This window comes from Alligator mississippiensis, chromosome 11 (assembly GCF_030867095.1).
Source record: "Alligator mississippiensis isolate rAllMis1 chromosome 11, rAllMis1, whole genome shotgun sequence".
NCBI lineage: Eukaryota > Metazoa > Chordata > Crocodylia > Alligatoridae > Alligator > Alligator mississippiensis.
Window position 1 is genome coordinate 14589268 of NC_081834.1, and position 25528 is coordinate 14614795.

Sequence of the window (25528 nt, forward strand, 5' to 3'; positions counted from 1 at the left end):
TAACGCTTGTTGGATGAGCTAACGTTTGCTTCACTCTAGTGAAGCAGTAAAACCAGATGGGGAAGGAGATGCTCCACCCATAATCTTTAGTGCTGTTAACAGAACCTCTCATGTCTTTGGTAAGAAGCCACAGGTTACGTCCTTTATTGAAAACCCTTTGCTCCAAGTACTCTTCAAATTAGATACTCTGTGAAAAGTCCCACCTCTCAGAAACAGGGTTTTAAGTGGAGGCGTTTTCAGCATAGTGGAAAAATATCTTTGTCCCTGAAAAAGATATTTTTGTCTGACTTCTCTGCTTCCTTCCTGGTGTGCCCATCCAAAACTAACAAGGCATGCTTGTGAATGAGCATATCATCCTGGATGTGGTGATATAATATACATCTATTTCCTCCCTCCCCCCCCCCCCCCTCCAAACAATCCTGCAGATGCCAGTTGCTCTGGGGGTGCCTGTCAGTAGGTATGGGCTCATTTGCGGTTTTGTGGCTACTGTGCTTGGACTACTTTCCTCTTGCTTTTCAGACAAGTTCTGTTTGGAGATCATGTGAAGAAGCCCCAGAGCTTAATGGACACAGACCTGAGCAAACTCTGTACAGCTACATCCCTCATGCAGATTGATGACAGCATCATGAGGTAGGGTAGCAGCCCCTATGTAGCCCATCTTTCCACGTCCTGGTTTCCTACGTGCTTCTAGGCAGATGAAAGCTTCAGGAGCTTCCTGATGAACAATTTTTACCAAATCTTAGTCACCCTGTAACAAACTCTGCTTACCTCTGTAAAACCATTTAAGGCTTATTTTTCAGTAGCTGCAGTGTGGGTTGGGGCCCAATCTGCTGGATTCTGTACAAATGCCAAGGAAAAGGACAAGTCTGCCCAAAAGAATCTGTCTAGAGGGGTGGAAATGCCTGAGTATGAACACGAGGTAAAACATGCAAAGCAGCTCACTGGTGGCAAGCCCATGACTGGTTCGGACCAAGTTAGCTGTATTTAACTCTTGCCTTGCCTTCTCGTTAAAACCTTACTTTAACTCCTGCCTCATCTCAGCTTGGCAAATTATGATTAATGCATTTCAAAATACATCTGCTTTTAAGCCTTGCTGCTTGCTTCATTAATATACCTGCCTTTGGTTCTTACTAATATTAAACAAGAAGCTCTTAAATCATGCCTGTTTCTAAATATTGTGTTTGCTTTAAGCATAAGCATCCGTTCCCCAGTGGGCTCTTACTTTCACTTCCCTTTTCTGTGGCATCTGCTAGGTCCAGGCACTGGCACAGCCATCCAAAGCCAACAGAACTGCTAAAGATCTGAAAGTACAGTGCTCTTCTGGCCCTCCTGGGGAGGCCTGGTGTATTTTGTACTTGAGAGCCTTCCTGCCATGTACTTAGCCAGAAATGAAGCATTGAAGACAGTAACCCTGTAGTCTCTCTGGAAGCAGGGGCCAGATAGACAAGGCTGTCATCAGGGCCTGGTTTCTAGATGCTGATGAAAGGGTGAAGATATTAGAGTGACTGCCTGGACCCCATTAAGAGGAAGGGAAAGCCAAAAAAGTGTCTGCTTTCTTCATATTGCTGTTAACTACAGCAAGCTTCATCTCCTGAGAAGGGACCTTCAGTCTTTGCATTTAGGGTTCATGAGTAGTTGAAGAGTAGTGGGCTAGCCAAAAGAAGTCCTTAAGGAACCAAGTTTTAATGTAACCAAACTTGATTTTTGCTTCCCATCCAGTCTGCCACATCTTCAGATGCTTCAAAGCTTGAAATGCCCCAGACATAGACATTGGATTTTTGATACATTATAATCTGCCTGGCAACTGACTCCCCAGCCCAGCCCCTGGCTTCTTTACTTTTCATTCCATCCAGGAAGAGCACACACCAACTGCTGAAACGTCCTTAGCCTGATGAAGGGTTTTTGAACCCGAAAGCTTGCTTAATAACTATTCTCCAACTATTTGGGTTGGTCTAATAAAAGATATCAAATTCACCCAAGGAACCTTGTCTGCCAGACATAGCTAGGCATTCAGTTTGACAAGAACTAGTCAAGAGGGTTTACTTGGCCATCTGTGGCACACTTCCCATTCTTGCATTCTAAGTGCTCTGAGGAAGTGCACACTAAGTGAGGTAGATAGGTTTTGTCCTGTGCGTACCCCGACTCCCCAGCATTTGAAACATGTCACATGTCACATTTGTCAGATACTGATGTGCTCTATTGTTTGTAAGCATTTAACATCTAACTCTTACATAGCGTTGGGCCTGGATAGATGGTCTCTATTTACGCACTGGAAAGAGGTCACATTTGGCAGCTTGAGACTCCTCAGACTGAAGCAGGACTTGGACATTGAGTGCATCTCTTCCTGCCTTACTGTGTTTTATTTTCTGTCTCAGGAAATTCCATGGCTACGATTCCCTGAAAGAATATTATGAAGAGGAAAGCTGCTTGCATTACCTACATAGGGTGAGTGCGCTCAGCAGAGGGCATCCAGCTGGCGTTTAAGAACGAGAAGAGGCAATGCTCAATGATGTCTGTATTGCTGGTACCTGCATGTCCATGTCTGATTACTTCTCCAGCAAATCCTGGCTGGGAATTTTCAAGTGCCTTAAGGGAGTTAAGCACCAACATCCTATTGCCATTTAATGATAGGTGCCCAACTTCCTTGAGAATATTGGCCCTGATTTCACTTGGTTCTTAAATCATCTCCTCTCTAACTAAAGTCTGACTTGGAAACCAAGAAGCAAGCACTATGCTGTAGTTCAGGCATCTTTGCGTATAATACATGAAGTCGAACTGCAAGGCCCTCAGAGCAGAATTGTGCAGCACAATAGTATACTGGGCACAGAGCCAAACACACAATTAAACCCCTTTAAAGATAACAGTAAGGCAGGTGGTAACCCTAAGATCAGGGTGCTTCCAGAAACATTTGATCAATTGCTTCTCTTGGAAAGAGGCAGCACCTTGATGGCCCAGTATTCCAGAGACCCAAGGCTGCGGTGATTTAAATGTACCAGGTCCCCCATAAGAGCAAGAGCAGTAGTTTACCAAAAGTCCATAAAAGCCAGGGATTTCAGTATTGCCCAAGTGCAGTGTAGCTTCCTGAGGCAATGAATGTGTGGAGCTGAAGGCTGAATACCTTCTGGTAGCTCAGATCAGTTCAGTTTCTTCAGGTCCACATAGACGGTAAGTTTTTAGGCAGTTTGTCCATCGAGTACATTGCAGCCCAGCCTCTATACCAAAGCCAGAGTGACAGTTACCAGGAAATGGTGTCAAGGGGAAGGCACTCCGTCTAGCATTTTTACGAGTGTAAAATCCTGTTTTGATCGCTGATGACATCTGATCCCCTGATGTCAGCCCTTGATCAAAGGCCGTGCTTGGGCTGCCTGCCATTCTGGCCTGTTATAGCATCTCTTCAAAGAATGGCATTTCCTTCAGCTGCCTCCATTCTTTGCATCTCCTGCCCAGACCAACAAGCATAATTGAAGTGTGTTTTTCCCCCCGTCTGCCAATTTCTGATTACTCCATCTCAGATTTCAGCAGTCTGTTTCCCTTGAGCACTGCATGTCCCCTTCAGAGGCCATAGATAAATGTACCCATCTCTAGAAGCAGTGGTTTGGAGCCTCCCTCCAAGGCAGAATGTTAAATGCTCTTGAGTACTGGCCAGATAAGATATGTTGGAAGCGCCACGTGCATTCCAAGCAGTGGCTGTCAACTTCCCAGAGTTGCTGGCTGGATCCACTTTGTTGTACCCAACCTGCCTGCCAAACAGTTCCTTGGAGCCATAGCAAATGCTGCAGAGCTCTCCCATCAGTGTCAGCCCTCCAGTTCTGGTTTGATTGAGCACGTTGCTACTGATATCGTTACACCTGGTGTTCCTGCAGGTGAGCAAAACATGACACTCAGTTGTGGCGTTGTGGTTAGATTATGGGGTAGGTGCTTTTGTTGTGGAGAGTCTGGAGTTCTGATTGTATCTGTAATTTGCTGAGTTTCTCTCCTTGTTCCACATTGCAGATCTATGTTCCCCTGCTGCTAGTTAATTCTGCTGATGACCCTCTGGTTCATGAAAGCCTGTTATCAATCCCAAGAGGTCTTTCAGGTAAGTTGAATACGTCACAAACTAGTCTACTTTTGTAATGTCCCCCCTCACATTTAATACCACTCAGTGAAGGAATAGCTTGTCTTACAACTGGAGCAGCATGGTAGCAATGTACTTTGGTGTCTTGGCTCCTCTGTAAATTACCAGTTGCTACAAAACTTGAAGATTGTATTTCTTGTGAGGTCTAACAAAACACTTATTTTCAGAGCTGGTTTTGCAGCAGGAGGGAATTGTTTTGTGCTTTTTTTTCCCAAGCATCACATAGAGAGACGCTACTAGATGACCATGTAGCAAAATTAGAAGCAATTTACTTTAGATCTTACATAGCCATTCTCCTGCAGTGAAAAAGATTTGTTAGAAGGGGTACATGGGTTACCTAGTCCAACTCTCAGCACAGATGTAGGACTGAATTGGTTCCTCATGTTGGCTCCCGACGCAGCTGGGAGAGCCGGAGGCTTTGTATAACATTTCAAGGCTAAAGTAGCTTTAGCCTGGTGGGTAAGGAGAACACAGTGAAAGTGGGTCGTGTTTTAGGGTTATGAGTGCCTCCAGCTGTGCAGGGTCCCAGGGGGGTGCCAAGTGTGGGATTCCGGGGTGACCCGTCTGCTCTCTTTTGGTCATAAAAAGACAAGATCTGGGTGACATTTTGCTGCTGAACAGAGCCTGCCCAATGAGAACAGGAGGGCTGCTTGTTCCATCATTAAAAGCCATTAGGGGAGAACCTAATCCTAGCCACTTTCCTAAGTGAAATCAACAGCCTGGTCAATGAGAGGGATTTCTGCATAACACTAGGCAGCAGGGGTGACTAATACATAGTCAGTTCTGCAGTGCTGCCTATAGATCCCTCCAAGTACGCGGCCTGTAGAGACAGCTGGTGTGAGCCTGCCGTGCACCTGAGCTGAGGTGGAGCGCTGCAGGCTAGGTCCAGTGGTCTTTACTGGCTGCACATTTGTTCCCATCTACAGAGTTTTATCTTGACTTCTGTAGACACTTTTTTTTGTATTTGAAGAACGTGGCAGGACTGTATTAGAAGGGCTGCTGTAATTTGGACCTTTGATGCAAATTAGTTGTGAAAAATACTAGTTCTGTTGAGAAACAAAACATTTGCTCCCTCTACCAAGCAGGAGTGTATCAAAGGCTTTGCTGACACAGAGCACATAGCCAACCCTGAAGCCCTGAGTTGAGTAGGTAATCCAGGAGAATGCAGAATGCTCTTTTGACTTCCTGTCCACTGACAATGACATCTTATGCCATTTTCCCTCTTTTAACCTTGCAGAAAAACGGGAGAACGTCATGTTTGTGCTGCCACTGCATGGTGGCCACCTGGGCTTTTTTGAGGGGGCTGTACTCTTTCCTGAACCCCTCACTTGGATGGATAAGCTTGTGGTGCAGTATGCCAATGCCATCTGCCAGTGGGAGAAGAACAAGTCCCAGTGCTCAGATACAGAGCAAGCGGCATCTGGCCAGGAATAATTGCCCCAAAGACTCTCCAAATCACTTCACCATCTCTTCCTCTTCAGGAACTTTTTGTTCCCTCACCTGTTGTTTCAAGATTTTCCATCCTCTTGGATGTCCTAGGACTGGGGTTTGACCACAATGTTTCCTTCTGAAGTGAAGCTACAGCAGAGGGCGATATCTGGTTTGAGCTTCTGTGTATGGGGGGGGGGGTGTGCGTGTGTGTGTGTGTGTGTGTGGTGTCATTCTGGGTTTACAGTGCCCTGTTCTGTGTGGAGATTTGTGCTGCTGTCTGGTTTGCTTCAGGGTTCTCCAGTTAATTGATTTGATGGTCAGACCATTGCTGGTCAGAACTTCGAGGGCACTGCAGTTCTTGTTTAGCTGGGGGTCATGTGTCGAGAGCCAGGTTTTCCCCTGTACAATAACACCATGTTGCATTATTGGGAGTGCCCTGCAGCAGTCCATAGACAGCAGCACTTCAGTCTGTAAGTTGCTGGGACGTGGCTTGGAAAAAAATAAATAAAAGGGAAGCACCTGAACTGCGAGTAGAGTTCCAGCCTTGCACCTTCTCACAAGGGGGTCTTTCCAGGAATGCACTTACCAGGAACTGTATGTTTGGAAAGATCCAGACCTTCAGCTGCTTGTAGAGTGGGATGTGTTAGACCATATCTGCATTGCTTTTCCGCTGGGTTCTGCATAGAAATGAGCTTCAAGTTGGTCATTCCAATGGATTTCCGGCTGTACAAACACATTCTCTCACCAAGACTAAACAAGTAGCCTTCATGTGATACTTGCCTTTTTTTTCTAGTGTTGAGTTGAATTTTTTAGCATTGGACCTCTGTATTTTAACCCAGGCCTTTTTTAACTGGTTCTCATTTAATGATTGGGACCCAGTAATGATCAATCAATGAAGCCTATCTGTTTTGTTATAGTATTTTTCATAGCGAATTAACACTTTCTTGGGGGCCTTTTTTATGGAGAAAACATATCAGTTCTTGCATTTTCTGTCCCCTTCTTGTACATGCCAGGGTAAAATGTTCCAAAATCCCTCCCCTGAATTTGTAGAGTACAGAAAGAGTTTCTTCAGCCACGTGACTTGCCTCAGAATGGATGGGAATCGGAGTTCTGTACCCCTGTTGAAACTAAAAAGTTATCTCTACATGGCTAACTGCCTCCAGCTCTTGGTATATTGGGTTGCCTGGTTCAACCAGGCACTAGTGCCCTCCTTGCTCCAGTTACTCTTCCCTAGGGGAACATTCACTTTTTACTTACTGCACCAAGTGAAGTGTGAACACCTATAAGGAGGGGAGAGAGAGTCCCTTGTGCTTCCTGTTCCCCTCCTCTCCCCATCCCCACTCCCCCTGTCCACTATTCAGTCACGGGTACTGTGCCCAGAGGGCTTTTATGATGGGCTATAGTCTCTATCCTGGAAAGAAAGCTTCCCCATGACAATCAACGATAAAAGAAACAATCTGGCCAGGGAACTTTGTGGTCAAACTTTTTTTTTCTGCTTTTACTTTCAGATCCTTCTCCATCTTCTCATGAATCCATCTTGGTGACTACTTCTTTCTTCATTTTTGTGCCACGGTTCTCGCTTCTGTCAGACATCCTGCACCAGATAGCACTTTAGTGCTTTAGCCTTGGTTTTGTGTTCTAGATACTATAGTTAATAGTTTAAAGAGAAAACATCCTGCTGAATTTCAGGTCTGCAACACTAATGAAATAAGCTTCCTGGTCCACATTATCCCTGAACTTCAGTAGGTTGGAGATTTAAGTCTTTTTTTTTGCTTGTTTGTTTGTTTTAATAAAGCAATAACTAACTACTGTAGCAAAGATGCATTTATATCAGGAAACAAACTCTTCAGTTTGCCTTAGGCCAGCCACCTTGGCCTGTTACAACAAACTGTGGTAACCTGCACACTGTCCTGTGTGGAGAAATTCAGGTTCTACTCTTGTCCTATAAGCAGAAGAAAGAAATGACCAAGCAAAGCCATGTCGAGATTTGGCCACACTTGTGGCTGCTCCTTTAAGGAATGTTTCAGGGTATTGGTTAGCAAGAGTGTCCTTGGTTTGGGGGCTTCTTGTCTTTTTGTACTCATCCTTTTGGTCACATGGCATCTGAAAACTACCAAAATGCATCAGGCAGGGCATTCAGACTTTGACTGTGTCCCAAATGAAATAGCTGTTTTATATAAATATTCATGGGTCACAGTTTAAAGCATCTCCCACTTCAGTAGAAGTGTAGTGTAAGAAACGCCTGTATGTATTGAAACAAAGTAGATAAATGTGTGGGGACTTCATCTTCAGCTCCTTGGGTTAGAGCTCTAGAAGTGCTTGCTCTTCTTAGGAAATTCTACTATTTATAGGTTACACAGGTCACCAGCTAACTTTTTCTTCCAAGTGCCAGGCTGCCCTTTCCCCACAGATTTGCTAATTCTCCACAACGTCACATGCATTTATTTCTCCAAATCCAGTTTAGCTGCAAATAGAACAAGCAGTAACTCAACTATTCTAGAGGAGCAGGATTGTCCTTCCTCCTGGTCCCACACTTGAAGCTTTGAAGAGCAGACAAAACCCAGGCTTCAGCATAAGGGGAAGATGTTTTCTTGCTTCAAAATGTACCTTAAGAATTACATCTAAAAAAAAAAAAAAAAATGGAAAGAAGAAAAAGAAAAAATCCTTCATTCCAGTGTAGTTAAACTCTTTTTTTTTTTTTTTTCAGGAGCTCTTAATTAAAAATCCCTTCTTGTAACACTTCCATTCATTGGCCACATGGTCTGGAGTGTACAAAGCTTCAGCTGTTGGTAACTTGTGACCACCTAAGGTGCAAAGGGATTGCCGCTTCAGACAGGCTTGTTTTTGAGAGCTCCTGTTTTGTCACTCAGAAGTATGATGGGTTTCTAGCAGCGTGGCTCATAGTAGGGTAATGAAATTATCTCCCCAAGTGTTTAGGGAGCATTGTCAAAGAGAACGGTCTGTCCTTGGAGATGGTTGGGGAGGTTTTGATTTGGAAACTACTCCATGCTTTGTAGAGAGGTCTATTCTTGGTTTCCTACGTCCTGGCATGTGAGAGAGAATGGTATTACCTTTGTCTCCAAGTATGCTGGTGTACACTCCAGCTGATTTTGTTGGTTGACCAGCCACCTGCCATGTCTACAACAGGATGAGTAGGTGTGCTTGAGTGAGAAAATTGTCCGTATTGCTGGAATTTGCCATTTGTCCAGCCGAACTGGGTGGTCAGGAGATCCTGCTTTCAGAGAAGCATAGAAGAAACAGACTTTTTCAGGAAATGCACTCTTCTGCTATAGGGCTTTGCAGCTTCCCCCTTTCCAGGATCTGCCCACCTACAAAGATACCAAAGCAAACCAAGTTATCGCTGGAGACGGGCAAGTCCTGCCCAGGCTTGGACAGGGTGTTCCTGTGGCACATCTTAGGCTTCCTGATTATTATCTGTTCCTTTTCCAAGGTAATCCTAGACAAGAACTCCTCCCTGTTCTGTTGACTGAAAACTTTCGTAGCACTTTTATAGCACTTGCTCTTTTCTCTGACCCCACACACATGGACTGCTTTTAAGACTAAGACTTCAGAAGCACTTAGTGTTCCAGGCTTTCTGGGGCAGTCAACTGGTGACAAGGAAGCTGGGTACTTTCTCAACAACAGTCTTTGGACCTTGAAGCAGACTCTGTATTCTTTTGCTCATGCAGCTCCTGAGTTTGTATATGATTGCTGCTAATTAATGAATGCTAGAACATTTGGAAGTTGATTAGTATTGGGAAGAAAGGGAAGGGTTCGCTAATGGGTTTTCTTGGATTTTTTAGGGGGTTTTTTGTCAGGATTTTTCAAGTTCCACCTTGAGTTTTGAGGCTTGGGGTGAACCTACTAGGAGATCTTGGTAGCTGGGAATTCCTTTTAAAACCCCTCACTAATGATGCAGTTATAAAAGCATGGCTCAGGGACTGGCAGCGTAAAGTGCTTAGAACTTACTGGTCTGGTGGCCATATCCTGCAAGACTGCTTTTTTTTGTCCCTTAGTTAAAAAAATATTGCCCTGCATGTTACCAAGTAGAGCCACCTGGAGAGGGGACTTCAGCATGAAACCAAAATGCCGAAGAGAACTGCTGCTGGCAAAACTATGAAGCAGTGGTCTTGGCATGTGGGCATATGATAGGCCTTACTTGAGCTAACAAGCTTAAGCCCTTAGTAGACCTTGAGCTCTTGGAAGTCCTTTGTGATCAAGCTTGGCTCTTATGAACTTGTCCCCTGACTCCTCACAAAATGTCCCAAGACAACCAGGCTGGCGATAGCAAGCAACCATAGTATAATCCTCTGAATTATTTGGGCAAAAGACTAACAGTGTGCCTCTTCCTACCCTGCTGATCTGTGGGGAGATCCAGCATGGATTTTCTTGTGTCATTGTAGATTGAGGATTGGAGGTAGAATGAATACCTCTCATGAGAGTTTTATAACTAGCCCTTAGTTGCATAGGGCTTGCATCCCTTCTCACTGGATGCGAGAAACAAAGCAACAGGAAAAGCCTCGTCTAGGCTGCAGCAAATAAGGATCATCCTCCATTAGGCTGGTCCAGAATCTGCAATGGTCACTTTAAGTTATCCTTTAGCTGAACAGGAACTTGAACCTCTGGGCACTTCTGTCTGCTGACTCCTTATTTATCAACATACACAACTCCAAGAGTGGGCATTAAGTTGTAACATTTATGTCCTGATGTTTCAAAGTCTAATCTAAATTTACCTTTGGGTCATTCCTCCTAGCTCTGTCACACTTGCTAGACCACAGCCCTTCAGACACCTGGTGCCTTACCTTTCTTTTCTTGTTCTTCACCCTTGACCTCGGCACACAGACTGTTTTCAGTAACAGCTGTGCCACTTGGAGCTCTCGATTCTTCTTGCATTGCGCCCATTATGGGGAGCCTGACTATGGGTCAAGTGCCACTGCGTGATTAGTGTGTGCTGACTTAAGAAAGGACCTTGGATATGGGCAGCCTAAAGCTTCCTAAGATCTGCATTTCTTATTGCTTAAAGTTGCATTTAAACAGAGTATTACAGCTTTTTCCTTTCTGTGGGAATGACTTGCAGAGGGAGGGTTTTGGAAATGTGGTTATGTTTTGCTTTCATGAAGTCCAGAAACTTTGTGTTACTGTGGGTATAGCTTTCTTAGTGACTTACTGGCCTGTTGACAGTACAGCTGGAGGTGGAGTGTCTGTCTTATCAGATGCAGCTGAAAGCAATAAGCTTACAGTCAGGAGTGGTATGGAAGGGTGGGGGTGGGCTTATTGCCAAACAATAGTGACTTGGGTCACACACAGGCAATCCAGGTAACATCTTGGTAATGTGCCCTGGGGGTTCATTGGCAGAAAACACCAGAGCCTTGCATGTATATGGGCAAGTCTATGTGGAAAGCATTGCCTCTGTCCTGAGGCCCTGTGTCCTTGTTCCATTGACAGCTGTGTGTTGGGAAGGCATGCCAGAATCATGGTAAGCCACATCAGCAGTGTTCAACTGCATGAGACCACATCCTAGGCAAAAAGCAAGGTGGAAAGACTTTCTGGTTTGCACTGACTTCAGAGCAGAAGCTAGAGTGCCCCAAACAGTGTAGACTCCTGGGATTCACAGTCATTATTTGGCAAGGCTTGCTCATCTTGCTCTGTCTGATCTTCAGTCTGACTGTTGTTTTCCTTTAGCTGCTGCTTTGGTTGAGGGGGCTTGTGTGGGGTAACATTACAAATGAGATTGTCTCATTGGTCACCCCAGGTTGTGCTTGGGCGGTTTCTAGGTTGATTTAAGAGTTGTACTGTTTCATTTCAACACTTGTATCATTTATCTTTATTCTCTTTTTGCTGGTTAAAATCAACGGGCACAAGCACTGGCATTAAGAGGCAGCACTTCTCAAGCGGGAGCTGTGGGAATACCCATCCATGCATCCTCTGGGTGTGTAGTAAGCCGTGTTCATCTCTCGGATGAGTGGGCCGGCCTAACCTCTACCAGCCTTGTCGATTCCAAGCCTACTAGGGTGCACCCTGGTCCTGGGGCCCCCAACATGGCTTTATGACCATTTAGCACATGCAGCCTGTCTTACCAGCAAGCTTCAGCAGTGAATCCAATCATGCAGGTAACAGTACTGCTGTCGTAGCCAGCAGAACATCATAGTGGAGTGATTGCCGGCAGCCTGATTTCTACCAGCCTGCTAAACCTGCTGGTGGCCCCGACAGCCAAGGAGGCCCTAGAGAAATATGGCAGTGCTATGTTCAACTCGAACACTGCAGTTTAGTCCAAACCAACCTGCTCCCAAAAGCCTGTGACTTTTTTTTTGTGGCTGTTTTAAGAGCTTATCTTTAGTCCTGGATGTTCGATTGGTACCAACCTTTGAGTTCTTCATTTAAGAAAGCACAAACTTTCAAGAGAAGCCCTTTATTTCGCCCCCACCCCTTCCTTCTCTCGAGCATCTCCAAGCTGGGGCGGGGGGGAGGGGAGGGGGTTATGTGGACACCTCAGGAAGCCAGACCTGTACCTGTGTGCTCTTTGACTTCTGCCTTTGCAGCTGCCTTAGTGGAGTGGGTCAAGTATCTGTTTTGGTTTTGGAGAACTGTGCTGTTCAACCAAAATGTAAAATTGGCAGATTTTTTTTGTTTGTTTTGTTCTAAATCCTTTGTGACAACAATCACTTCCACATTCCGGAACCTTTGAACTTTACATGTTACCCCGAAAATGTTTCACTTGTGTACTGGGACACCTCTCAGCTGCCAAAGTCTGCATCAGGCTCTCCGGAGCAGACAGCTGCAGAGGAGCAGATTTGCAACTAGCAATGCAATTTTTCTATATCTGCTGAGGTTTACCTTTAAAAAAAATTATATATATATATAAAATATATAGAAACAGTGTCCTTGATTTTATTTTTTTTTCTTCTTGTGTTTAATTTTTTTTGGTCTTTTATTCTGTGTGGTGTTGAACGGGGGTCATTGCAAAACAAAATGTAATTTTGTTATCTTTGATTCAGTGGAATTTCTTTACTTAAAAAAATAAAAATAAAGGACTTTGAGTTCATCTCTGGTGGTGGTAGGTGTATATACGGTCTATCCTACCTGCATGCGTTTCCTTTGTTATAAGACCCTAAGCAGGACTAACTTAGTGGAGAAACACTAAGGGCGTCTGTGGCATGGGAATGTGTTGCATCTTGATAAAAACAACATCCATCTCCCAGTTGGAACTCGTAGGAAATCCATTGTCAGATAATAATGAAATGTCGAGCGCGCGAGCTGCATGCTTTGGAGGGTGTTAAAATTGTGCAGGTCTTACATAGGGGCATTTTGGAAGGTTTTCAAGGTGAGCATCTGGTTCTGATGCCAATAGTAGTCTGAGGGGTTCACTTCAAGACAAACACACAGCTAACTGCTTCTCCCTTTCCTCCAAGCACAACCTCTTAGGTGTCATATGTGTGAACTAACTCTCTTGACAAAACTATTGGTCGCAGACTGAGGTCCATGCTGTTCCATGCCCTGACATACCACCCTGCCCTATGGGAGTTATACATTAGATGGATTGCAGGTTTGCTTCAATTCAATATTGTGACTGCTGGCTTATACCCAAGAGGGTTTGTTCCATCCACTGTAACTGTATTCCAATTACCCTTAAAAATATTTGCTCTGTGGCAAGGAGTTCCCCAAGGTAACATAAAATACTTCCAAAGCACAACCTCCAATCCATCACATGTTCCCCTCTCCCTGTACTGAGAAGGCAAATGGGAGTTTCCCAGTTAACTTCTTTTTACTTTTCACTTTTTTTCCCTTTTTCATATTGTTCTTCCTTATTCTTGTCTCTTCAGGCATAGGGCCTTACACTATGGTACACCCTGACCACCCAGTAAGAGTTGCTGGGATGCTGCAGTGGGTTGGGGAACACAGCTGTCATCTTAGAGCCTTTTTGGAAAGCTGGGCTTGTAATGAGAGTTGCAGGGCCTGGCTCTCCAGGAAGGCCAACTACGTAGAGCTCCCACAAGCCTGAAAATCCAGCATCCACTGGCAAAGAAGCAGCTCTTGACAGACTCCTGAGCTAATCCCCTAGTTTTCCTTGAGGGCGATGTTGGTGCTCAGTCTGCCAGGAAGCTCGTCATCGTAAGGTCATGGCAGAGCCACCACCAAGAGGTTGGGAGGCATGGGGTGTTGGATCACAGGTTCCTCTGTCCACACAGGATTTCTCTTTTTTTTTTTTTTCCTCAGCTGTGTGTGCAGTGCATCTCTAGCTCCCTCATTCTGTGTCCTGCCTGCTCCTTTCCCCTACTTGGCATTGAGCTGGGAGCTTTCTTTGGGGGGGTGGGGAAGAAGCTGGCTGCTGTTGCAGGCCTGAACAGCAAGGGCCAGCTGTGGTGACTCCCAAGTCCCTGTGCAGCTGTGAACTCTTATGCCATCAGGTAACAAGTGTTGGCAGGCTGACCCCCTTCCCTCCACTGCACTCCCTGCCCAAATCTCAGCCAGATGCCGGGGCTGCTGGCTGTTAAACCACCCTGTCTGACAGGTGGGAGATTTGCCACTTGCATTCCCTAATGCTGTTCACTAAGGGCTTGGGAGAGAAAGCAGTGTTGAATGTTAACTCCTCAATGGTGAGTTAAAATCTGTTTTTGTGGCTGCTGCAACCTGAATTGTTGGAATAGGAGGGTGTCCAAAGAGTTAAGCACCTGTTGGCTGAGCCAATGCATAACAAAACAGAGCCAAAAGCCATCCAAGGCCCCCTTCATTTATTGGCATTAAACTTCTTCCTGTGTGTTCCCTTGCTTGGAGACCAGGAGACTCTGGAGAGGTGACCTGCTGCCCTGCCAGGAGCATGATGCAGAGAAATTGGAAAGGATCAATTCAGCAGCTGGGTGCAGCGGTGCTGGGTGAGTGCCATTGGAGCCCGCCCTCTCAGTTTGTTCAACTAAAATGAACTGTGCTCTTTGTGCTGTGAGACTGGACCTGCCTGGCCTAGCAGGCAGTGCCTGTAGCACTCTTGTCCTGTCCTGGTGTGTGCAGGGTCTCACAGGTGGATACCATGGTCAGTATAGCTCCCATTCCCAGGTCTTTCTGCTCTAGGTCATGGGTTTTCCCCTCCCTGTTCTGGAGTGTGGCCTTGTATAAGCCTTAGCTGGGCAGAGACAGGCGAATATTGAACTCAGAGTGGATGTGATTGGGCTTGGTTTTCTTACTGTCGTGAGAGGCCTCGAAGTGGTGGCAGCATCCAAACTAAGTGCTGATGGATATATCGTGTTCAAAAACTCAGATCTGTGTGTGTGGATGATGAAGAACCTGGAGAGGTAAAGCTAGAGCTATCCTAAGCTGGAGTCCCCACCTTGCAGCTGTTCCAGTCGGTGCTGATCAAACAGCAGAACAGCTCATAACCTGCCTCAGTTTGCTGGCTGTAGGGCAGGTGGGCATGACTGCTGCAGTTGCTGTCTCCATAAGGAGATGGGTCACTGCAGGCTGCACAGGTAAGTGGCTTTTTATTGGGTCCCTGGCAAACATGAGAGGTGGCTCAGCCCAGCATGCAAACTGCCTCCTAGGCCGTACAGCAAAGCCCCTTCACCACTGGTCTGTCATCTTCCCTCTGACTCTTCTGTGCGGATGATCCTATGGCAGATCTGGGGTTTGCACATGCTGGGGCAAGCTGAATGAGCCCCAGTCCTGCCTCAGACAGGCCCCATCCTCCCTGCAGCTTCTGAGCAGACATCCTGTTTGGTTTGAGTCTGAGCCAGTGCCCTGATGAATGCACCCCTTGTCAGCACCCTCCATCTGAGATGGGCCCCTGCTATTTTGCTTTGCAAATTTAAGTCCTGGTGCATAGCTGGGGAAGGGAGGGACGAAAGGTTTGTGCTATAGAGACAGCCTTGCTTTAGAAGGAGGGTGACCATGGGGCAGAGGAAGGAGACCAGCTTCCCTCCAGTCCAGGAGTGTCTCCCTGCTGCTCTGGTGCCGGCTGCCTGGCAGCTGCTGAAGCACAAAAAGCCCATGACTAGGGCTGTTGTTGCTCTGCTGAACTGGAACTAGCTTGTTTTACTTTGATAAGATCTTAGCCCCACTGTTTCATAAAGCAAGTATAGGAGCCAGCCCATTCCCTTTGGCTTTCCACCCTAGACAGGGGTCGAGGAAAGACTGCTACCCCCATCTGAATACTGTAGCTGCCTCCTTCCTTGCCTTCATAAGGCTATAAGGAAGTGTGGGGGGAAGGGAGAGCTGCATCTTTCCTCTCCTCTTCAGCTTCTCTTTATCCAGCCATGTTTAGACACTACCTGAACTGCAGAGATCCTTACTCCTCACTTGCAGTGTGGTACTTGGAAGAGGGAAATGCCTGCAGTCTGCCAGGGGGTTTGAAGCATCTTGGAGGCTGGTGCCACTCCAGGGTCAGCTGACACTGCAGAGGCCCAGCTATCCTTGTGCCTGATGGAGTGGGGGTGCTGAGGACAGGGCTTTATGGGCGATGGGTGAAACATCCCTCTTCACATCTTGCCAGCCTGAGCCGATCGTTTCCAGTTAGCATGAGGAACCTGGGCCTCTGAGGCAGCTGTGAAGGAGCCTGGCTCTGTGTACTTCACCTCTAGCACCTGTTGTGTCCTTGGCCTTACAGGCCTTCTCAGCAGGGAGCACAGGTGGTGCTGACTTTCCTGGGACCAAGTCTTTGCCCAGCCCTTGTCCCTTCAAGACAGCTCTTGTGGTGCCTGGGAAGTGGGCCGCTGTTTGCCTCCTCTTGGAAACACCAGCATATCAGGGCTATTCCTGTCCATGTGCAAACTGTTGACCACTTTACCTGCAACACTCATGCATCCAATACAAAGGGACCTGACACCTTTCTGTCAAAAGCTTTATTTCTCTGTGTACGTGTTTCAAGCAGCCTTTCATAGGGGCTTCTGTGGTGATGGACACTGTCTGGTTCACTACTGCATTACCCAAGAAGTTGGCAAGCAGGACAGCAGCCCTGGCCCAGTGCTTAGGTGCGAGGTGGGGTGTAGTGGTTGTTCCAATTGCTTCCTCCAATGGGTCTGGCTTCCTCCTCCCAGTCTAGCCCCTGTCTTGTCTTCTCATCACCATTCCCAGATGTCCCATGGAAAAGGCAGCTTTCCTTGACAGGCATCTGGAGAAAGGGCCCTCTTCCTGAGGCCTGTTGTATGGGGTTCCTAGCCTCTCAGCGGTGTGGCTGGAGTCTAGCTGGAATAGAGGAATGCGCCCAGAGTGTATTATCACAAGGAATCATACCGCTACAGTAAAAGGGCTGCCTAGGTTAAAAGGCTGCCTCTGATCCTATTTTACAGGGAGCAGGGGATGGGCACAGCTCTAAAGAGCTGTGTCTTCAGCCTCAATCCCAGTCCCGAAGAGTTTATCGGCAACCACTCGGCCATTGTATTTGGGCAAGTTGCCACCAAAGTCTGCTGGCAGGATGTCGGCATCAATCTCCTGGAAGAAGGAATCCAGCTCATCCCCATGCACAAAGACCTGTGTGAGACAGGAAGGAGGAGGTAGAGCTGAATGGAGATGCACAAGAAAGGGGAGTGTGCCCTGCCACAGGAGGTGATCTGAGGGTGCCTTCTCCAAGGGAGGGGCCTGGACAAGTATCTCATCAGACTAACCAGGGCTTGAATGCAGGTGGGGAATAGCAGGTTCATGTTCCCAGTTGGTCTGCAAATGAAAATGGCAGAACACTGGGATCTACACCGGCCTAGTGAGCTTGCTGCTCTTTCCCTCTCTGTCACTATCACACCATGCCCCTGTCTGCCCCGTCAGCCGTGGGACTATCTCATGCTTATCTGCACTGCTTGGGCTGGAAGAACTTGAGAGAATCCTGATAAAGGGCAACACAACCACCATTTTTGGCCAAAACAGGCCCATAAACCAGATCTGAGGTGTTACAGTCATGTAGCCAGCATGGTTGTCTTGTTCCCTGCATGGTCAGGACCTGCCCATGAGCAGAAAAGCCACTGGCCAGAGAGGCCAGAGGCAGCATTTTCTCCTCTGGGCTCTCTGCTTTTCCCTGATTTCGGGGAACTAGCATCCCCTGCCCCCAGCCCTCTGCCTCTACAGGGACAGCGTGCTTCTCTCCTTGCCTCCCAACACACTCACCCTGTCCAGAAGCTTGCTCTTCAGGAAAGGCTTGACCATGTTGTAGGTAGTAGTGAAGTACCAAGGTTGATGGATGAAGTGGATGGCCTTGAATCGAGCTGGGAAAGAGTCCTGTAGATCCAAAACCCAGGCAACAGTGTGTTACTTAGCACTACATGCACAGAGACATTGGTAGTCAATACCCATTGTGAGGGTGGCAATATCCCTTCCAGATATACTTTTCTGGGTGAGAGATTGGGAGTATGTGTGGGTGATGTACAGATACCATTGCACATCATTGGTATTTCTGTACAGTGATGCTAAGCAGACTAGCATGGCAGGACAAAGATGAGGTGGTGAGACGCACCTCTGGCAGGTGGACTGGCTCTGCTAGGTGCCTCTGGTAGGTAGAGTGGCTCATTCACGGGAACTAGGACTTTACTGCACCCACAACTTGTGGTGGCATCGCTGGCCAGACCATCTCTACAAGGTGCCGCCTTTGGCAATACTAGCTGGTGACTGTTGCTTGCTATGATCTCTGGAGGAGCAAGTAGTGAATGGAGGGGACTCAACTCTGGGGGTTACTAGCACAGTGGTGCCCATTCATGCAGCGCTATGCTATATAGCCAAGAGCTCCTACCTTGAGGTTCTACCTCCCTGAGCCAGTCTGGTCCCAGGTGAGCCCCACGCAGGCCTGCAGAATGCCCTTATTGCTGCTCTGAGCCCCACCTCCTCTGAGTACTCCACACCTGTGTCTACCTCTTGGTGCCTGGTTGGGGCAGCAGAAGCATGTCCTCACCTGCAGCATGTCTACCATCTTCCGGAGCTCAGCAGGCTTGATGCCAGATGCTTGCTGCATGGTGAAGCCCTTAAAGTTCTCAATGATGCAGAATCCATTGATCTGGGTCTCTTCATTTTCCAGCAACTTCTCCAGGATAACACAATAGGCACGAAGAATCTGAGCCGTAGGGAGAGAGAGAAACAAGGTCACAAATGTACAAGTCCTTCCCAGCCCAAAATGTGCCCCCCTGCCTCCGCCTTTGCTTTCTTGCTGGCCCAGCAAGGGCATCCGAGGGCAGAGATGGATCCTCTATAAATTCCAACCTGCCCAGCTGTATTCTGCCTCCCTGAATTCATCTGGATTTTTTTCCTTTCTCCTCTGCTGTAATTGTTATGTTAACACTGTTAAACAGCTGCCATTTTTGCCTTTCTGAAGGTAGAGGTGCACAATATGCACAAGGCTGAAGACAGAGATGAGTCAAAGATGGGGTACTGTGTGCTGTCAGGAGGCCAAGAAAACATGCGAGTTAAACTAGTCCAGATTCCTGTTGCATGTTGGATGCTACTGACCAAGTCCTCTCTCCTCTTGGTTTCTCTTTCTCTACAATGGGGGTGATGATGCCAACCTTCCTTCATGAAGTACATTTACAGCTGCAAGACATCCCCAGAGTTCTCCGTGGTGCTAGTGCTCTGAACCCTGCACCCCCAAACCTGACCTGTGATGTGCAAATGTTTTGGGATCCCTTAGGATGAGGCATGCTGTATCCATCCTATTTACTCGTGCATGACTTAGGAGAAAAGAGCTTTGCTAAGACCAGTGATTCTCAACTGGCATGCCTCAAGATCATTTCAAGGGTGTTGCAGGGTACAATGCAAGTCAAAAAACATCCTGACCTGCTGTGGTCTTCCTGAATTATTTGCAATGGAAGAAGTGCTCTATTGTTTTTCTGTAATCAAAATGTTAGGGAAAATTAAGAGCTGACATTTTCCAAGAGATGCCTTGAGTCTAGAAAGGTCGAGAACCCACTGGCTTAGACCTTGGGGGCCCAGGGTATGAGAGGGTGGGTGGGTGTGTTTAAAGCCCACAATCAGATAAAGGGCTTGACCTGTCCCCTGCCAGGGGATGAAGCTGTAACCCCTAGGGCCAGCAGGGCTGAACGAACCTCGTCAAAGGTGATCTCCTCGTAGTCCCAGTTTTCAATGTTGAAGAGCATCACCACCCGGCCATACTTGTCCCTGCTGGACAGGATGCCAGGGTAGCCAGCCTCGATGGTGCTGCGCACGGCCTCGGGTGTCAGGTCTTCAAAGAGCTCGGGGTACTGATTGCGGAAGTTTATATAGCCTGGAGGCAGCAAGAGAGAGAGAAGGCTAGAGTCTGGAATGAGAGGGAGCTCCCTTCCCTGGTGCCAGCGCGGCGGTTGGACTCTGCCTGCATAGCGGTAAGCAGATGGCAAGAACATCTGGTCCGGGTCATGCTGTGCCACGTGCATTCCTACAGCAGCTCGCTGGCAGGGCTTTGGGTACCTTGGAGGTCCCAGCCCAGGGCTCCCATCAGGCTGGGCACGCATCAGTCACAAAGAGACACAGAGCTTGCACTGAGTACGAATCTGGTGCTGCAGCCAGGCCGATGCCATGTTCCCTGGGGACAGGATCCCAGCCCAAAGTGTTCCTCCCCGGCTTCCCACCAGGCTCTAAGAGCGCCTAGTCTGAGAGCCAGCCACAGCCTCCCCCTGCCTAGCATGTGGCTGCTCTTCCAATCTGGCTGCCCCCAGCCCCATTCTCCCCCTCAAGTACCAGTGTGATATTTTTGTCCCTGCTGTCTCTCTTCCCCCAGAGCTGAGTCCTTCTGCCTTGCTCCCTTATGCCAGCCCCACCCTCAGCCTACTTTCCCTGGCAGTCCGTGGCCATTAAGGGCAATGAGGAAACTCACTCTGGGAAGAAGCTTCTGCTCAGCCCCTGTGCCAACACCACTAATTACAGCCTCATTATCAATGGGACAGAGACAAAGAAGCCTGGAGCTGGAGCCAGACAGCACAGGGGCTACAGCTACCTCATGCTGAGACCTCCCTTCTGTCCCCCTAGGCCCCCTGTTCCAGCCCGTGATGCCCGGACCAGGACACGCAAATGCCTCAGTTCCCTGCTACCCATGTCCCTGTGACCATCCTTCAGGCAGAGCTGAGCAACCAGCACCAGTCCTCCCCACTGCTCCCACCATTGCCTGGCCTCAATGACCACCAGCCTTCCCCAGTCCTGGTCCTCCATATGACACCCAGTCCCGAGAGATGGAGTTTGCTAGGGCAAGTGGCAGTGGTGAGAGCTGTGAACATCAGCCCCTTTCTGCAGGGAGAGGGACACTGATCAGTTTGGCATGAAGGGCTTGCATCTTATGCTAGCTCCTGCTAAGTACATAGACTTGGCCTTGCGGCTGGGATGCAGGCCACAGCGTTCACTCTGAGGAATATGAATGTGCCCCAGGAGCAGGGAGTGGCCTTGTCCCCCCAGACTGGGGGCAAGGGGAGAGCAGGGGGGCACCCACCTTTGAGCAGCTCATAAGCTCTGTGGGTGTCAAACTTGCGGGCACGGATGAAGCGGAGGAAAAAGGAGTCATCCTTTCCCTGCACCTTCTCTGCCACTGCCTTGCCCAGCTCCTCCTGCCCGCTGGCTCCTGCATGGACCAGTTCCCGCAGCTCCTTCAGTGCTGGCTCCCGCCTCTCCTCAGTCTCATTCAGCTCGTCCTTCGCCTGGGGCAGGGTGGAGGGAGACCAGTGCCTGAATCAGGAACGGGTGTGCTTATGTGGATAGGACCTCAGCTGCACAGCATCCTGGAGGGGAGCAGGGCTGGAAGCCACAGCTGCTGTCTCAAAGGCTCTCCCTACCCGCTCTGCTGGCCAGCAGGGACACCTTGCAATGACCCCAGAACCCACTTTAGGTGGCAGAGAGATGGGATATGCTCCCAGGGGACTAGGCAGCTGCGTCCAGGGAGTATTCCCACTGCCTCTGGCTGTGTGCCCTATAGCACCTACATGCCAGTGAGGATCATGGCATCAATCCAGAAGAGAGACCAGGGTCTGACCAGAGCTATAGGAGCAATGTGGGGCTAAGAGTCTTATGGGGTGATGGGCAATGGAAGATCTTCAGCGCTGGATCAATCAAAGGAGCCCCCTTCCTCTTGCAGGAAGGGGCTGGCCCCATCTGCCTGGTACCCAGGCTGTCTCTCCCCACCCCTCTTCCAAGCTCTCACCTTCTGCAGGGTGTGTGGAGGGATTTTCTCACACTTGCCAAAGATAGGGCCATGGTCCTTGATGGTGAGTCGCTCGAGTTTGGCGCGAAGGGCTTGCTCCTCCTCAGAGACAACTCGAAACGTTCCAGTCTGGAGCAAAGCCACAGCAAGAAGAGATAGCATGAGGAGTCTTCCCCTCTGTGACCTGCTCCAGGCCTGAGGCAGCCCTGAGCGCACCGCCAGCGCTGGCACCAGAAAGATGCCCATGGGGCCTGGACCAGCATCCTGCGCTGACTTCGGGTTAAGTGACTTCTCTGGCACCAGAGGTAATGGTCTGTGCTGGGGTCCGGCAAGGGAGCTCCCTCTGGCTGTGAGGAAGGCTCAGGTGGGTGCTGAGTTTTGATGGGCAGAGGTTGCAATGGGGCCTGTGTCAGGGTCAGATACGGGCAAGGGTTCCCTATGCTGGCGGAGGGGGGCGGCACTTAGCATGGGTTGAATACTAGGAAACCTGGCTCCTCTCTGAAGGAAGCCTGCTGGCCTGAGGCTGGCGGACTGTGCTAGCAGTTCAGCTTTGCACTTTGGAGTACCTGTGCCAAGGGCCTGGCAAGGTTTGGTGAGTGCTGTTCAAGAGCTGCAGAGAAAAATGCAGTCCGTGCTGTCTTTTGGGCCACAGAAATACACGGGTCAGTATGGCCAGGGAAGCTAAATCCACATGAACTCAGTACAGTTGTGGTGCTGCCCCCAGGCTGGGCACCACACAGCCAGGGAAGCCAGTGGTACTGCTCAGCATGGGTGATCTGCTAGTTTCAAAGCCAGAAAAGGCCAGGGGGAGTGAGGCAGGAGGAGAGTGTGGGGCAGGAGGGGCTAAATCTCCCGTCAGTCATAGCTATAGACCCACATGCTGGACATAAGGCAGTCTCTGGGGCGAGATAGCCAACCCACGCAGCTTCTCCAGGCTGCTCTGGAGAAGCTTGCACGTCATCCCCAGAGTTCCCACTGTGCCTGCTCTGTGTACTGTCCCCTAGTGAACTTCATTTAAGCGCTTCTGTGGCAAGCTGCTAGAGTTCTGCCCATACCAGTCTCTCGAGAAGTTTATTAACAGCAGTGCCGATCCAGCCCTGCTGTTCACCTGGGATCGCCTTGCCTGGCTGGATTCGGGCTACCATGACATTGCACCAGCCTGACACTGAGGTAGGGGATGCTTTCCGCTTGGCAGCTCTGTGAACAAGCGGAGAGCGGTGGCTCCATCTGGCTCCTGTATTTCTTGGCTAGGGCAGTGGTGGTGGGGAGGGGATGCTGAGCAGAAGCAGCACTCACCATTTCAGACATGCTGCGTCCTTGGCATCCACAGGTCCTGAAAGAGACAAGGAAGAATTCTCCATGAGGCATCTGCACAGCCCAAAGCACCTGCCCTGCTAGGAGCCCTGGCCTGGCCACTTCCACAGGAATCAGGAGAAGGGATGGGGAATTTGTCTGAAGAAGGGATGTAAATGGGATTCGCCATTGGATGCCCAGCTCCCCCTCAGCTCACTCGGGTAATAATTATTCCTCCTTCCCAAACAACTCAGTGGCTCTGAGAAACATTAGGGCCACTTGGGCCAAAGGGCCTTGGAGTTTGGATATCTGTCCGATACGCTCTTTTGCCTTGTTTTTCAGAGGTGCAAAGGACTTGCTGTTCCCCCTTGGAGCTTCGTAGAGGAGAGTCGCACAGTTGGAAGTAATCACGAGGCCTCACAGACCCCAGGAGCTCAGACAGGCTGGTTCCATCTCAACCTTGTTCTTTCCTGAAGACAGAAATGCCTAGCTCCGCTACTCTTAGGCAGAGGGAGGCATTCAATGCAGTGCACGGGGCCGGCTGGACTCAGCAATTAACCCATCACACATCTATTTGGGCTGGGGAATGTTCCCACTCTGAGGCACCTGAGGAAGGTCCCGGCAGCACAGCAGGGATCTCAGACAGACCTGAGATTCCTCTGAAGACCCTCTTCAGGATGGCCCTAGCTAATGTCTGGCAGCAGTCCCAAGGGTGGCAGGCTGGTTTTCAGGCAGGTGGTTCTGAGAATGAGGCACCTTCCTGCTTCTGATTCTTTTCTTTGTGAACTTCAGTATTCTCTGTACCCTAATGCAAGGGCTAATCCCTAAGGATCTTTGCAGGGAGGTGAAGAGAAATATAGAGCATCCTGCTGTAATCCAGAGCAGCTACTTCAGTTTATGTTCTCAATGAGGGGCATCTGCCCTGACCTATCTGAGCTTCTCCCTTCTGTTTCTAACAACTCTTGAGCCCTAAAGGATCCCAAAGTGCTTCAAAAGCTGTGAAACAAATGCTTGACTTCACTAGGGTCATGCAAGTATAACAGAGAGCAGACCTTGGTGCTCTGTCCAGAGATCATTTCACATGCTCTCGAGGTGCCTGCACGTTCCAGTCCGGTGGTGCCCCTGTGCAGCCCTGCCAGTGCACTTTGTTCCTGAGCTGCACAACCCCTTTGCTGCCCCTGTCCTGAGCCAGGACCTCAGCTCTGTGATGGGACTTTGCCCCACTGGACAGCAAACCAGTTCAGGATCTCTTCCAAGAATTGGCAGGTGGATGTCCTTGGATACAGATAAGAGGATGCCCAAGAGCTTGCTGTGTGGTTTCCATTTGGCATGTACTAGAAAGCAAATAATTCTCCCTTATCAGTCCTTGCCCTGTAGCCCCTGAATCTCTGTGTGTTGTTTGTCCATTTCTCTCTTCATCCCACATCCAGAAGGTAAGTTTCTGCTTGACTTTCTGATTGAGTCCTCAAATACTGAAAATAGATGCCTCGTCCCCAGAGCCCATCTGCCCTCTTCCCAAAGGCTGCTCAAGCCTGGAAGCCTTCGTACAGGTATCTTGAGCAGTAGCAAGAAGCCCTGATGGGCAGCTGCTGAAGGAAGCTGTTGGTCAGAGTGCAGCAGGGAGGACAAGCCATAAACCCCAGTGTCATCTTTGCTCACTGACCCTGCTTCTGATTCAGACACGATCTGAGCAGCAGAGAAAGAGGATTGGCAGCAGCAGCATCCAGGGCTCAGTCCTGCGGACCGTCCACCCATCCAGAGTAGGGGAAGCAAATGGACCTGAAGTTCAAACCCATGCAGGACATTACAGTGCTTTCCTCTCTCCGTTGGCTCTCAGGCCATTGAACTGTCTTCCCCTGAAAGGGCACCAGAGCTCTCTTTCTTGAGGCTTTTCAAACTAGGACTGGGCAAAGCCTGAGAGAACGGACTATAGGGCACAATCCTATGTTGTCCTCCCCTGCTCTCCATTCCCCCCTTCCCGCTCTCACACAAATGGGGGGCCTGGATTAATATCTCTGATACTAAGAGCCCAGAAAGAGTCCCAACTACTCACCAGAGACACGAGAAGCTGAACCGTCCTGGAGGAGTCAGGGCGTGAGGCTATGAGGCACTAGAACAGGGAGAGACAGGCAAGTGAGAGGCCTGAATGCAGCAGGAAGAAACCTGGGCAAAAGCTTTGTAGTCACCGGGCTGGGATTAGGCCGTCACAAGGCATCGCTCACAGCTGCTTTTTAATTAAGTCAGCACAAAAACAGGCGAGAGACCCCATTAAACATTGCAACAGGCAGATAAGGAAAGGGAGGGAGCGGGGAAGAGGGCAAGAGGCCTCTTGGCTGGCAGGAGCGTGTGTGGAGGAGGGGGAGCTGGGGCGATTCTAAGACCGATTAGTGAAGTATAAAAGCCGCTTATTGTGTGAGAGGGCCACGCTCATTAGTGTTCAGCACTGGGGAAAGGAGACCGGGGTGGAGGATGTGGGCTGACAGCTTCTCCTCTCCCCCAGAGAAACCATCTCTCTTGTCCTCACACACTGAAGGGCATCCCTGCCTAAGCTGCAGGCTGGATGGGAGGGATGGGGATGGAGCTGGGACAGGGGCTTTGGGGAGGTTGTT

At 48.9% G+C, this 25528-nt stretch overlaps 2 protein-coding genes across 3 annotated transcripts in view; one reads left to right on the plus strand and one right to left on the minus strand.

The window, feature by feature from the left end:
* ABHD2 (abhydrolase domain containing 2, acylglycerol lipase) overlaps positions 1–12590 on the plus strand; it is a 62964-nt gene extending 50374 nt beyond the window's left edge. Inside the window, exons 8-11 of the mRNA XM_006263810.4 lie at positions 520–630; positions 2376–2445; positions 3994–4078; positions 5355–12590. Coding sequence (XP_006263872.1) covers positions 520–630; positions 2376–2445; positions 3994–4078; positions 5355–5551 — 463 coding nt within the window. The 3' untranslated portion in view covers positions 5552–12590. The remainder of the gene's footprint in view (positions 1–519; positions 631–2375; positions 2446–3993; positions 4079–5354) is intronic.
* Positions 12591–16359: 3769 nt separating this feature from the next.
* On the minus strand, positions 16360–25262 carry RLBP1 (retinaldehyde binding protein 1). Of its 2 annotated transcripts, XM_014605960.3 has the most exons (8): positions 24973–25262; positions 22923–22959; positions 21627–21755; positions 20922–21126; positions 19549–19727; positions 18405–18563; positions 17627–17737; positions 16360–17002 (listed from the first exon to the last, which is right to left on the minus strand). In XM_014605960.3, exons 2-8 carry the CDS (start codon positions 22932–22934, stop codon positions 16844–16846), a joined length of 954 nt encoding a protein of 317 aa, XP_014461446.1. In that variant the 5' UTR covers positions 22935–22959; positions 24973–25262; the 3' UTR covers positions 16360–16843. The 2 variants fall into 2 exon arrangements, with proteins under 2 accessions (XP_014461446.1, XP_014461447.1); XM_014605961.3 differs by lacking the exon at positions 24973–25262 and having other exon boundaries at positions 20922–21154.
* Between the last annotated feature and the right edge of the window lie 266 nt (positions 25263–25528).

What these genes read in the sequence shown, in the direction of transcription:
- RLBP1 (XM_014605960.3), bottom strand. An exon ending in CTCCACACACCCTGCAGAAG is followed by an intron (nt 21,127 to 21,626) that starts GTGAGAGCTTGG and finishes ACCCTGCCCCAG; the next exon opens with GCGAAGGACGAGCTGAATGA. An exon ending in AGAGCAAGCTTCTGGACAGG is followed by an intron (nt 17,003 to 17,626) that starts GTGAGTGTGTTG and finishes TGTCTCACACAG; the next exon opens with GTCTTTGTGCATGGGGATGA.